This window comes from Odocoileus virginianus, chromosome 14 (assembly GCF_023699985.2).
Source record: "Odocoileus virginianus isolate 20LAN1187 ecotype Illinois chromosome 14, Ovbor_1.2, whole genome shotgun sequence".
Lineage (NCBI taxonomy): Eukaryota > Metazoa > Chordata > Mammalia > Artiodactyla > Cervidae > Odocoileus > Odocoileus virginianus.
In genome coordinates this window covers 43,835,307-43,850,204 of record NC_069687.1, presented here as the reverse complement: position 1 = coordinate 43,850,204, position 14,898 = coordinate 43,835,307, and the positions used below count along the sequence as shown (strand labels likewise).

General features: G+C 38.6%; 1 protein-coding gene across 2 annotated transcripts in view; it reads left to right on the top strand.

The window, feature by feature from the left end:
- Positions 1 to 14,898, top strand: part of ARL15 (ARF like GTPase 15) — a 447,708-nt gene that overhangs the window by 154,641 nt on the left and 278,169 nt on the right. For both annotated transcript variants that reach the window (XM_020886066.2, XM_070476670.1), the window contains exon 2: positions 4,001 to 4,145. In XM_020886066.2, coding sequence (XP_020741725.1) covers positions 4,001 to 4,145 — 145 coding nt within the window. The remainder of the gene's footprint in view (positions 1 to 4,000; positions 4,146 to 14,898) is intronic.

Here is a 14,898-nt window from a genome sequence, read left to right as displayed (position 1 = left end):
TAGATCAGTTCAGCTTCTTCAGCACTACTGGTCGGGGCATAGACTTGGATTAATGTGACATTGAATGGTTTGCCTTGGAAACAAACAGATCATTCCGTTGTTTTTGAGATTGCATTTAAGTACTGCATTTCAGACTCTTGTTGACTGTGATGGCTCCTCCATTTCTTCTGAGGGATTCTTACCCACAGTAGTAGATATAATGGCCATCTGAGTCAAATTCACCCACTCCAGTCCATTTTAGTTCAGTGATTCCTAAAATGTCAGTGTTCACTCTTGCCATCTCCCGTTTAACCACTTCCAATTTGATTGGAAGCCTTGATTCATGGACCTAACATTCCAGGTTCCTATGCAATGTTGCTCTTTACAGCATCAGACCTTGCTTCCATCACCAGTTACATCCACAACTGGGTGTTGTTTTTGCTTTAGTTCCGTCTCTTCATTCTTTCTGGAGTTATTTCTCCATGATCTCCAGTAGCATATTGGGCACCCACTGACCTGGAGAATTCATCTTTTAGTGTCATATCTTTGTGTTTTCATACTGTTCATGGGGTTCTCAAGGCAAGAATACTGAAGTGGTTTGCCATTCCCTTCTCCAGTGGACCAAATTTTGTCAGAACTCTCCACCATGACCCATCCATCTTGGTTGGCCCCACATGGCATGGCCTAGTTTCATTGAGTTAGACAAGGGTGTGGTCCATGTGATCAGATTGGCTAGTTTATCAGTCACCTGATACAGCAGTCAGTCACCTGCAATTTCATCTTGTATTTAAGATTGATGATCATTTCAGCCAGGGTAGGTGGGCAAGTCTTCTTTTCAAGAGAGAGTTCAGGGGAATTTCGGTACAGGAGCTGAGCACAAATGGGGGTGTTCAGAGCAGGAATAGGGTCTCTCTCCTCTTTTCCCAAAAAGATCAGAGCAATTCAGTAAGAGACTAGTCGTGTTATCTGTCATAGCTGAACTTGGCAGAGCTCTTCTTAGTGCATAGCTGGCCAGTCTTTGAGGGAACACATACATACATATATCTGTCTCTCAGGAAAATTCTCATCATGAGTTCAGGGGACTTCTTTCTTTTATGGGTAAGAAAAAGTTTGCAAAAAGTCTGATATCATCAGCCAACCTTCCTATGAATCCGTGATGTGATGTACTGGCATCTAGGATACTTTTTGTAGTTATAGTCATTAATCTTGTAGAAGAGGCGAAATTGAGTGCAAGTAAGGCCAGAGAAAAGTCACTAATCTGATGGAGGAGTGGGAGGGGTTTGCTATATGAAGGCACACTGAAATAATTAGGACTTCTCAGACTTGAAAAGACTGAGAAGAAATATGATTAGAGTTTAATAAATCCATGAAGAATATGGGTTAGATGATCATAGAATTTACCAGAAGTAAATTTACCAGAAGCAGAGCTTCTTAAAAGCCAAGGAAAAGTGAATTTAGGACAAAAAGAAGTTCTATCATACCAAGAAAGTAGGTCCTGCACGTCAAAATCACTCTTTCGGGAACTGGGCTAACACTTCTGGCATTGGAGAGAAGTGAAAAAGTCTAGTATTTCTCAATGTTAACACTATTTGCTTGAAGTATGAGGGGCCCAGAGAGCATTGATCAAGCTTCCTGTTAACCTTTACATTTTCTTTTCTCCTTTCTTAGATGATATTTAAATGTCATTCAGTAGTTCTTCATTGAAAGTGGATTCTATGCTGTGGTCTCTGCTGAGCACTGGGGATACTGAGATGAAGATGGATAGATATGGTTCCCACAGTCTGGTGATGAATAAGAAACTAATTGTCTGTGTGATGAATTCACAAATGTGCTCTGAGAGCTTGACACAAATTGCTCACATAGTCTTACCATCAGAGCAGGCAGCGCTGAGGAAGGGTTGCTTTAACGGGAACCTGAAAGTCAGTGAAGTGTTCACTATGCCCAAAGTTGGGGGAAAAGGGAGTGGCATGTGTTGAATGCTGTGCGATGCCAGAGGGTCAGTGTTACTGGAGGTGGAGTACTAAGATGGAGAGTTACAGAGATGAGGCTGGAGGCTTGGGTGGAGCAGATCATGGAGGGCTCTGTAGAGCACCTGGGTCATAATGGTAGCCGCAAAAAAGAATAGAGGGGGCAATGGTGAATGTACTAGGACTCGTTGGAGGATTTTGATGTTGTCCAAGCAGCAGTGACTTGGGCTGGAGAGAGGCAGATAGATTCTAGAGCTATTTCAGAGGTCATACAGATTGGACTTACTGACTATGAGAAGTGAGGGTGAGAAATAGTCAAGCTTGATTAATAAGAGTGTGACAGCCTGTTAGACCTCATATTTCATCAGCATAAGAAGAATTAGCACAGACTTTTTATAGGTCTCTTCTCTCATGATCTCCAAAGGACCAAGAAGTCAGTAAATCTGCATCCCTCTCACCTCCCTGTCTCCTCCTTCCTCATGTATCTTTGAGGGCCTAATTACTTTAGGCTTTGTAAACTACTAGATGGCCTCTAATAAGTGGATGTCAATTAAGTAGAAAGACCAAAAACTGCATGAACAATTTCCAGTCTCCTAAATCCCCTGGTCTTTTAACTATTGCAGAGCAAGCACTAGTTAATAGTACCCTGAGGTCATTTGACCTGAAGCAAAATTCTAGGTTGTGTCAGAAGAGGATTTTTGTTTCATTTGCTTCTCCCAAAAGTGGAATTCCTCCTGTTTGGTGGTTTAGGAAGGCTAGTTGAAGTTCCAAGGGTGGTATGTGATTTTCTTTGTCCAGATTTAAGAAGTCAATTTTTTTTTTTTAATCAAAATTGACCAGTAAGGGAATCTTTTCTGTCACTTTGCTTTTTCAGCATACTTTTTCCCAGTTTCTCATCTCATTTAGATGATAGCCTTGATGAAGCCCAGTCACCCCATAGTGGGCTTCCTTAGTGACTCAGATGGTAAAGAATCCACCTGCAATGCAGGAGACCTGGGTTTGATCCCTGGATTAGGAAGATCCCCTGGAGAAGGGAATGGCTGCCCACTCCACTGTTCTTGCCTGGAAGATCCCATGGATAGAGGAGCCTGGCGGGCTACAGTCCATGAGGTTGCAAACAGTCAGACATGACTTAGTGACTAAGCATGCAAAAAATGTTTCAAAAGTCAGGATGACAGTGATATATGTGGGAACTGGATTTAATGATTTTAAAAGAATTTTATTTTGAACTAATATTAAAGCATTGTAAGACTAGTATGTGGAATTTCCCTTAGACTCCACTCAGGTTCCTCCGTCATTAACATTTTACCATGATTGCTTTATCATATTCATCACCATCTAGGTGTGGAGGTAGTGATGGAGGTAGAGATTTAGAATTGTCCTTAGCCAGTTAACTGCAGATATCAAGACCCTCCATCACTAAACACTTTAGTATTTGTTTTCTTAGGACAGTGATATTCATTTGGTAACCATAGTCCAATGATAAAATTCAGGAAATTTAGCCTTATGCAATACTATCATTGCAGGTTCTAATATTCAGTCTCTGTTCAGCTGTTATCTGTTGCCCAACAAGGTTGGTTTATGGTGTTTTTCCTCCACCCAATCCAGGATCCAGTCCAGGAGGCATTGTGATTATTACATCTCTTTAGTCTTCTTTAACCTGAAACAGTTCCTCAGCCTTTCTTTGAGATGTTAGAGGAGAGCAGGCTAATTGTTCTGCGGAATGCTCCTCACAGTGGTGGTGTCTGACCTCCTGGTGCTCGGATGCTGGTGGTGCATTTTTGACAGGAAAGTTGTGCGATGACGTGATGCCCCTTGCAGTGCCTGCATCACAGCAGGAGGGGGTTTTCAAGTCCTTGTGAGTCTCATTTCTGGGATATTAATTTTGATTGCTCAGTCAAGGTGATATCCTTGGGTCTCTCACCATCAATGCCCCTTTCCTCCTTAGAATGAATAGGTTATTTGGTTACTTCTCAATATGTGATCATTTAAAATGTGACTATGCTTTGCCTCTACAGTCTTATTAAAGAGCCATATTTCCCCTCTCTTGGCAGTGTTTTAGAGCACTCTGCTGCAAGGGTCCACCGCCTGCACGCCCGGAGTATGACCTGGTCTGCATAGGCCTCACGGGCTCTGGCAAGACCAGCCTGCTGTCCAAGCTCTGCAGTGAAAGCCCTGACAGTGTTGTGTCAACAACAGGTGGGTACTGTACCAGGGTCCTCATCCTTTTCTTCCTCACCCCTGAGATGCTCTCTTTTGCTTCCTATGCTTTGGTGGGATCCCCTCATTTCACTGAGATGGTTCAGTGAATTTATTATTTATTTTCAGATACTCTTATTTTTCAAACTATGTTTAAAGGAGGCTTTAATAGCATTAAATTGTACCTTCCATCCCTCTAGTTGGTCATTTCAGTGCCACTGAATAAATCAAGCCAGGAGAATGTTGATAGAAAATAACTCTGCAGCCTAGAATCCTAGTACTGTGACAAATGGGTTCATCTCAGACCCACTGAGTGTCTTTCTCCCCTGAGGTGTCACCCTAACCTACTTATGTTGGTCATACACTCCCTACACGGTACAAGTGATAATCTCAGTCTTCTTCCCTGGAAGATGGTGGGCACAGGGACCATCATTCAGGCTTACCATGTTCACTGAGGTAGCCTAGAAAAGTCAGTCTAGGCAGTGGTTCTCAGTCAGGGCACATTTTACTCCTGAGGGGACATTTGGTAATGTCTGGAGACATTTTGGTTCTTAGAACTGGGGGAAGGTGCGACTGACTTCTTTTGTGTAGAAGCCAAGGATGCTGTTAAATATCCTATAGTACACATGATGGGCCCCCACCAGAAAGAATTATCCAGCTCAAAGTGCTATCAAGAGCTTTTGTCACTCCCTCAATACTTCCTCTTTTTCACCTGAAAATGAAAGACAGGTGTTAATTAAAGGAAATTATGGAAGAATAGTTGAAGGAAATGAAAAACAGAGGTACTGTGGGAGGAGTGGGCTGAGACATTGTCTGAAAAACTTAAAAAGAGTTTTCATTCAGACAGCTTACTTTGAGCACCTACTTTGGAGAAGGAAATGGCAACCCACTCCAGTTTTCTTCCCTGGGAAATCCCATGGAAAGAGGGGCCTGGCAGGCTACAGTTCATATGGTCACAGAAGAGTCAGACATGACTTAGCAACTGACACAAGCACAAGCAAGCACGATGTGCTAGATCCAGGGTTAGAAACTGGGGAAAACTCTAGTTAACATTTCAGAGAGTCAGTCTACTGCCCACATAGACATTAAGCTTGTGTCTAGAAATATATAAAGGAGGAGTGATCAGTTTTGCTTGGGCTGGTGGGAGAAAAGGATGATGCATGATGGAGTTCTTTCCATTGGATCTTGAGGACAAGCAAGCTTGTCCAAGAGGTAAGAATAAGAGAGTGAGGTAGAAGAATAAAGAGGATTTGGGGGGCAGAGGGGAGGTCTGTGTAACGGCAGAGAGGCCTGAAACAGGTTGCTACTTCCTGGGAACCACATTTCCATGTGGCTGTGATACATGGTTAATAGAATGTCAGGAGTCATAAGAGATAGGCAGTGCCCAAATCTTGGCAAACTATTTATGCTGTGCTCAGGAATTTGAGCTTTATCTGTAAATAGTCGAGGGACATCAGAGTATTTTAAACAAGGAGAAGCTGTGTGATCAAAAATCCGTTTCGGAAGGATAACTGTTGCCATGATGCTAAGGCTGAATTGTGGGACCCTTAGCCATTAAGTAAGGCAGTGGTGGGAGGGAGAAAGGGAGACATTAGATAGGATGTATCTCATCTTCTACTGCCTGCTTCTCCTTCTGCCCTCATCTTTTCCAGCATTAGGGTCAATGAGTTAGCTGTTTGCATCAGGTGGCCAAAATGTTGGAGCTTCAGGTTTATCATCAGTCCTTCCAGTGAATATTCAAGGTTGATTTCCTTTAGGATTGACTTGTTTAATCACATTGCAGTCCAAGGGATGCCTCCTGAGTCTTCTCCAGCACCACAATTTGAATGCATCAATTCTTCAGCACTCAGCCTTCTTCATGGGCCAATTCTCACATCCACACATGACTACTGGAAAAACCATAACTTTGACTATAGGGACTTTTGTCAGCGAAGTGATGTCTGTTGCTTTTTAATACATTGACTAGGTTTGTCATAGCTTTCCTTCCAAGGAGCAGGCGTCTTTTAATTTCATGGCTGCAGTCACCATTCGCAGTGATTTTGGAGCCCAAGAAAATAAAATCTGTCACTGTTTCCAATTTTTCCCCTTCTGTTTGCCATGATGTGATGGGATTGGATGCCATGATCTTCATTTTTTTAATGTTGAGTTTTAAGCCAGTTTTTTCACACTCCTCTTTCACCCTTTCTGCTATTAAAGTGGTATCATCTGCATATCTCAAGTTGCTGATATTTCTCTTGGCAGTCTTGATTCCAGCTTGTGATTCGTCCAGCCTGGCATTTTGCTTGACGTACTCTGCATATAAGTTAAATAAGCAGGGTGACAATACAGCCTTGTCCCACTCCTTTCCCAGGGGAGTGTCCTATAGAACAACTTTAATTCACCTGATATATGAGTAACACCTAATATTTTAATATATCAAGGTGAGGGTGTAGAGAAAGGGATAAAAAAAATAATTGAAGAAATGATGGATGAAATGTTACCAGTCTTGAAGATAAATAACAAATCCAAGACATTCATCGAACAACAAGCACAAGAGATAGTACACCAAGTCATGTCCTAGTGAAATTACTAAAGCCAGTGATAGTTTGTGATGGTTAATTTTATGGGTCAACTTGGCTGGGCTACAGTTCTCAGATATATAGTCAAACATTGTTCTGGATATTTCTGTGAGTGTGTTTGTTTATATATATGTGTGTGTTTGTGTGTGTGTGTGTGTGTGTATACATATATATAAGATTAATATATAAATCAGCAGACTTTGAGTAAAGTTCTTTATATGATGCAGTTTGGTTTGTCTAATCAGTTGAAGACCTGAATAGATCAAAAGACTGACTTCCCCAGAGCAAGAAGGAAATTTGTGCTGGCCTTGGGACTTAAACTACAGCATCAACTCTTTCCTTGGTCTCTAGTCTGCTGATCCATCTTGAAGATTTTGGACTTGACAGCCTCCATGATATTATGAGTCAATTCCTATAAACATTTTTCTGTGTATACACACACATCCTGTTGGTTCTGTTTCTTTGGAGAATGCTGAGTAATACAAAAAGGAAATTTTAACAACAGAGAAAAAAAATTACACAGAGACAAAGATAAGAGTGACATCAGATTTCTCACTGGAAACAATGCAAGGGAAAAGGCAGTGGAATGCATTTTTAAACTATGAAAGGGGGAAAAACTATCAATCTATATCCAATAGAAATGTCTCTCAAAAAGAAAGTAAAAATAAAGACTTTTTCAGATGTAAAAGTAGTGAAAGTATTTATTGCTAGCAGACCTACATTATAAGACCAACATTATAAGAAAATGCTAAAGGAAGCTCCTCAAGCAGAAGAAAAGCAATTCAAGATGGAAACCTGGATCTATACAAAACAAAGTATCAGAAATTGTAATTAATGGATAATTGTATAAGACTTAGTTCTTATTCACATCTCTTTATAAGATAATTGTATAAATAAAAACTGTAGCAATATATTGGAGGATTTATAAGATAGAAATGTAAAATGCATGAGAACAGTAGCATAAAAGTCATGGGGGAGGAGGGAAGTATGCCACTGTCAGGTTCTTGTCTATGAAGTAGTTTAATAACACTTGAAGGCAGACTATAGTAAATTCAAGGTATGTTATGAAGCCTCAAGCAACCACTAAAGTGACAAGCAAAATGTGAGAGCTGGTAAGGCAATAAATTAGATAAGACAGAATTACAAAAAATAGTTTTAAAAAAGACAGGAAAAAGGGAAACAAGAATATATGGGACAGGTAGAAAACAGATAGCAAGGTGATACATTCAAATCTGACCATCAGTCATCAAATTAAATGTAAAAGGTTTAGATTCCTCAGTGAAGAGATTGAAAACAATATGATTAGATTAAAAACAAGACCCAGGTAGGTTAAATGTAAGAAGATGGAAAGAGATATATCATGCTACTGGGAATCAAAAGAAAGTTGATGTGGCTATATTATATTAGGCAAGGTAGACTTTAGAGGAAAGAATAATTCTGGGGATAAAGAAGTTCATTTCATAAGGATGAAGGGGTCTGAATCAGAAGACATAATGATGCTAAAACATTTACGTATGTAATAATGGCTTCAAAATACACATAGAAAAAACTGACAAAACCCACAATTACAAGGGTTTCAATACTTTAAATTATTGATAGAACACATGTGAAGAAAATCAGCCAACAGGTAGTAGACTTAAACAACAACAATCTTGACCTGATTAACATTTATAGAACCCTCTACCCAAGAGCCGGAGAAGGCAATGGCAACCCACTCCAGTACTCTTGCCTGGAAAATCCCATGGATGGAGGAGCCTGGTAGGCTAGAGTCCTTGGGGTCGCGAAGAGTCAGACACGACTAAGCGACTTCACTTTCACTTTTCACTTTCATGCATTGGAGAAGGAAACGGCAACCCACTTCATTGTTCTTGCCTGGAGAATCCCAGGGACGGCGAAGCCTGGTGGGCTGCCGTCTATGGGGTCGCACAGAGTCAGACATGACTGAAGCGACTTAGCAGCAGCAGCAGCAGCTACCCAAGAGCAACAGAGAAGCGTCTTCTCAAATAAGACCATATTTGAGGACATGAAACAACTTTCAGTAAATTAAAAAGGATTAAAATACATTGTCAGACCTCAGTGGAATTGAATTAGAAACCAATAAGAAGATCATCTCTGGAAAAGTCCCCAAATATTAAGAAACTGAACTACTTCTGTATAACCAGTGGATCAAATAAGAAATCAAAAGAGAAATTCTAAAGTATTTTACACAGAATGGAAATACAACACATCAAAATTTATGGGATGTCTCTAAGTCAGGACAGTGGGGGCATTTCATAGCTCTAAACCCCTGAATCAGGAAAGAAGGCCCTTCAACCAGTGACCTCAGCCTCCACCTTAAGGAATGAGAACTGACTAAACCCAAAGTAAGCAACAGAAAGGAAATAATAAGGATCAAAGTGAAAATCAGTGGAATAGAAAAACAATAGAGAAAACTCATTAGATCAAAAGCTCGTTCTTTACAATAAAATTTATAAAAACTCTAGCCAAGCTGATGAGGAAAAAAGAGATGGCACTAATTATAACATCAGAAATGAGAGAGGTTACATTGAGGTAGATTCTATAGATATTAAAAGGAAAATAGAATATTATGAACAGGGGACTTCCCTGGCAACTCAGTGGTAATGAATCCGCCTGCCGATGCAGGAGACACGGGTTTGACCCCTGATCTGAGAAGATCTCACATGCCACAAAACAACTAACTACTGAGCGAGTGCTCTAGAACTACTGAAAGCCTCTGTGCCTAAAACCTGTGCACTGCAACGAAGAGTAACCCCCACTCTCTGCAACTGGAGAACACCCACATGCAGCAAAGAAGACCCAGCACAGTCCAAAAGGAAAAATATATGTATATATCTTTTTTTTAAAAAAAGTATTATGAACAACTTTATACCAGTAAATTTGACAACTTAAATGGACAAATTCCTTGAAAGATAAATCATCAAAATTCATTCAAGAATAAATAGAACACCCAGATCTGTAGTTAGTAAAGAAATTGAAATTATAGTTTTTTAAAAAACTAGTTGGTTTCACTGGTAAATTTTCTCTAACATTTGAAAGAGGAACTAATGCCAGTGCTACATAATATCATTCAGAAAATTGAAGAAGAGGGAAAACTTTCAAATTCCTCCTATAAGACCAGCAAGTTTGATGTTAAAACCAGGCAACAATATTACAAGAAAAGTAACATACCGTATTCCTCATGAACACAGATGCCAAAAAATAAACAAAAATCTAGCAAATAAAATCTAACAGTAATATATTAATAGGTATTATCCTTTAATATATCATGACCAAGTAATATTTATCCCGGGAATACAGGACTGGTTTCACATTCAAAGATAAATAAATTTAACTTACATTATCAGTAAACTGATATTGATCATCTCAAGAGATACAAACAAAAAATATTGATATCTGATTAAAAAAAAAAAACTCACCAAAGTTGGAACAGAAAGGAATTTTCTCAACTCTTAAAGGCCATTTATAAAAGTCTATAGCTATTGTCATACTTAATGATGAAGTATAAAACTTATTCCCAGTCAGATAAAGAATAAGACGTGGATGTCTGTTATCACCACTTCTGTTCAGCATTGTAGTGGAGATTCTAGGCAGTGCATCAGGCAAGAAAAAAGAAAGAAAGGGCTTCCAGATTGGCAAGGGATAAGTAGAACTTTGTATGTTTGCTATGTTTTCTATATAGAAAATTTGATGAAGTCTGAAATTTTACATCAACAAATTAAGAGATGGCTAATATGAATTTAGAGTTGATAATTTTAGAGATGTGAAAATTTGAAGGATAATTTTGATCATTAGTTTTGAAGAATGTTGTCTTTAAGATTAGAAGCAGACAGAATGGTGGACAAATATTAGCCAAATATTGAATTCATTCAGATAGATAAACAAATTCCCTGAAAGTTAGTATATGGAAATCCAAAGGTCCACATATAAACAAATGTCACAACTTAAAGTGGGACATTATTAAGAGGTGAGAGATGATACCACTCTAATGGCAGAAAGTGAAGATGAACTACAGAGCCACTTGATGAGGGTCAAAGAGGAAAGTGAAAAAACTGACTTAAAACCCAACATTCAAAAAACTAAATTCATGGTGTCTGGTCCCCATAGATGGGGGAAAAGTGGAAATAGTGGCAGATTTTATTTTGGGGGAGTCCAAAATCACTGTGGACGGTTACTGCAGCCACAAAATATAAAGGATGCTTGCTCCTTGGAAGAAAATCTATGACAAACCTAGACAGCATGTTAAGAAAGAGACATCACTTTGCTGACAAAGATCCATATAGTCAAAGCTGTGGTTTTTCCAGTAGTCATGTACAGATGTGAGAGTTGAACTATTAAGAATGCTGAGCACCAAAGAATTGATGCTTTTGAACTGTGATGCTGGAGAAGACTCTTAGTCCCTTGGACAGCAAGGAGATCAAACCAGTCTATCCTAAAGAAATTCAACCCTGAATATTCTTTGGAAGGACTGATGCTGAAGCCAAAGCTCCAATACGTTGGCCACCTGATATGAAGAACTGACTCATTGGAAAAGACTCTGATGTTGGGAAAGATTGAAGGCAGGAGGACAAGGGGAAGACAGGATGAGATGGCAGTATGGCCTCACCAGCTCAATGGATATGAGTTTGAGCAAACTCCAGAAGATAGTGAAGGACAGGGAAGCCTGGTGTGCTGCAGTTCATAGGGTTGCAAAGAGTTGGACATGACTTAGTAACTGAACAACAACAAATGATAAAGTGACAAAAGCATAAGGAAACAAAGCTTGTCCTGGGCAACACTGATAAGGGAAGAAAGAGCTCTGTTTGCTGGTATAAAGAGGACGGAAAAGCATGTAAGAAAATGTTGGAGCCCAGAGAAGACTTTTCTTAACAAAGGTGAGGGTCCCTGGATTCAGTGGGAGAGCCTTGTAATGATTAAGAAGAGCAGAGTTGGGCATGAGGTATGAAGTGAGGATATAGAAGAGAAGGGGTAGATACTTGTTGGTTGAGTCTGTGTGTTTATTGTAGCTAATGAAGGTGGGCAAGATGTTGGAGAAACTAGTGGTGACAGAGGAAGGAGGGGTGGAGGCAGAGGAGAACTAAGCAGAATGATTTATCAGTGGACCCGTACAACCTAGTCCCCACTACAGTTCCAGATAGATGTTGCTGCTGTGTTCAAACCCAACTTCCAGTTCCTTTTGTTGTATATGTATGTAACTAAAGAAGAACAAAGGAGGTAGAAGAAAGGTCCTATAATAAATGACAGAACCCAGTGGCGGAGGTCAGAAAGCCACACATGCTTGTGAACATTCAATGTGGAGATGGGAAAACGGTCACAGGAGGCCTATGGAGAATAATGTACACAGTGAAGGAGCAAGAGACCTAACTATATGAAAATTTTGAAAGACTGGAAAGCTATAATTAAGAGGAAAAGTATAAGTGGAAGCAATGCTATTGAGAAATATTTGTATAAAATATTATAGGTAAGAGTTTATGACTGTCCCATTTAGAGAATTCAGTCACATTCTCAAATAGTACCGAGAATCTAATTGATAAATTAAGCTAAGTTCATAAAGAGATATTCATAAAAAGAATTAATGGGAAACAGAAAGGTACAGCTTTATCAGAAGTCAGTTTTACTAGAAAATGAATAAAATGTTAATTTTATAGCTTAATTTACCAAACTTTTCGTTAAATTTTGTCCCAATGCTGTTAAGGTTGTGGTTACCTTCATATGCACATGAATTACTGGTGACATTGTGATTGGTGTTGCCCCCCACTTTTTTTGGAAAGCAGTTATTCATATGAATTAAAGGTTACCAAAATATTTACATCCTTTGGCCTAGTAATAGTGTCAACTGAGAATTTACTGTAAGCATGTAATTTCAAAGAAACTATATGAACAAATGATTGCAACATTTTGTATAACTGAGACTTTAAAGTAATTTAAATATTCTGTATCAAAGGAGTCTGTTAATTAAATTGTGGTACATCAATTGAAATGACCATATATTGAGAAACATATACAGCTTTCTGTAGAAGAAAATTAAATTTACATTTTGAAAATTAAACCTTGCAAAACTGCTTTTGAATTGAAAATGGGAAAAAAATGTAAAAAATAACAGTAGGCTTTGTTGGTATGGTCAAATTTTGTGTGAAGTTTTATTCTATTAAATTTTCTCTATTTTATAGTGTTTTGAGTCTATCAAGCCAATTAAAAATGAAATATTTGTTGGGAGAGTTTGGAACAGTTGAAAAGATAAATTGAGAATTAGTTTATTAAAATGAAAACACATCACAAGAAGGATATGTCTATTTAATTCAGCAAGGCAAGAATGCCTGCCTTTTCTTCATAAGTCAAGGGAATCCAAACTGTGTTGGATTGTTAACTTCGGCAGTCCTTTCCTTTGACATAATTTTTAAAAGATACTTAAATTGTCAAAACTCAAAGGACCAAGAAATCCTGCAAAAAGCAGGTCCTGCCGATATAGGGGAAAAAATTGAATAGCTTGCACATTGGTCTAGAAACAAAAGTGAACTTTGTCCAGAATGAATTCCTTGACTGTATAACAGCACAAAGAATTTGTTGATAAAAGGGGTTGTTAACCTGTAGATTACACAGTATTCACTCTTTTTTTTAAACCAGAGGAGTGGAATCTATAGGTTTAGGATAATATATTGTTGTAACACAGAGAACAATCTAGAGAACATTGAACACTTGGAATTGAGAAAGGTTGAAAAATCTCTTCTAGGGATGTATATTGCTGCACTTGAAAATTTGTGAAGTGTTATGTCATTCAGCTAAAATAGAAAATAATTATAATTTGAAATAAATATAGAAAGTTCATGAAAATTTCAAGATTTTAATAACTTTAGTATTTTGTGCATACATGTTAGGAAATAAATTAGAAAATCAGATTTTGTATCTGCTAAAGGATTGTGTTTTATAAATGCTGATAGATTAAATTTCCTTTTATGATGTTGAAATCATATTTAAAATTTCACTAGACCATTGTCCAAACATCACAAAACTACCATGGCCATTAATCATGCCCTTGGTTCAAGTCAAGGCTACCAGATCTGTAGAATGTCTTTCCTTTAGCAGTTCTTTAGTGACCCAGGGATCTGAGAAGAGCACACAGTATCTGTGTACAAACGTGCAGACTTGCGAATGTGTTATGGGAGGTGGGGGGAGAGTAGAGGTTGGTCTGTGGGTCCAAGTTAAATACTTCTGTGTTCCACACAATGAATAAAAATAGACTCACCTCCCTCCCAAATCTAATTTTGTTATGATTCCGGTAATGCTTTCCCTGCATAAAAATTTTCGAATCCATCTCCCTTGTATCACAGGCTTTTTTGGATTTAAGGACTCAAAGACAAAAACTGAGTCTATGCAAGCAATTATTTCCCCAAAGAGTTACTAAGTCATATATTTATTAAAATTTGTGGGGTTAAATCTTAGGGGAGGTTTCAGTCTTACTAATGTAGCTTAAATAGGCCAGGAAAAAATGACTATGTAACTTAGGCTTCAGCCATCAAATTGTTTAAATGGAGTCAGGAGACCTACCCATGAGCCCTTCAGCCAAATACTGGAGGCCATTGATGATTGACTCAGTTGTTAACTGTTATTCCCTCTTCCTTGTTTAATACAAATAGTGGAATCTAAATGTTAGAGGGAGGGATTCAAAATCAATGGGAAAAAGTGGCTGGTGAGTCTTAAGAGCTGTCAACTAGGACTTCTAAGACCCTGTCTTGTCCCATCCACTCACTGCCTCCTTGTGAAAAGAGCATCAGAGCAATGCTTTTGTTTTTTGAAGAAGCAACAGAGCAAGCACCCTGTCATGACTGAGTCAGGTCAACATTTTCCCTTGCCTCCTAAGGTCATAGTTTTATTAATAACATCTAATAAAAAGTACTCTCTAAACTCATACAATTAATTTTATTCCGTTAATAAGACAATGTAGTACAGACCTTGGAACACAAGAATCAAAAGAGATTCCTTGTGTTGGATTATTTATAAAACAGGAGGGAAAACAAATTAGTAGGCTCATTAGGTATATGTGTATTTTTCCAGTCAGCTTCACCAGTCTTTAGGCTCAAAACTGGACAAAATAGTATAAAATACATCAGCTTGTTGGTATGTGGAGGAGGTGCTATAGGGTGGAGTTCTGGTGGACTGATGAGACCTGAGTTCAGGTT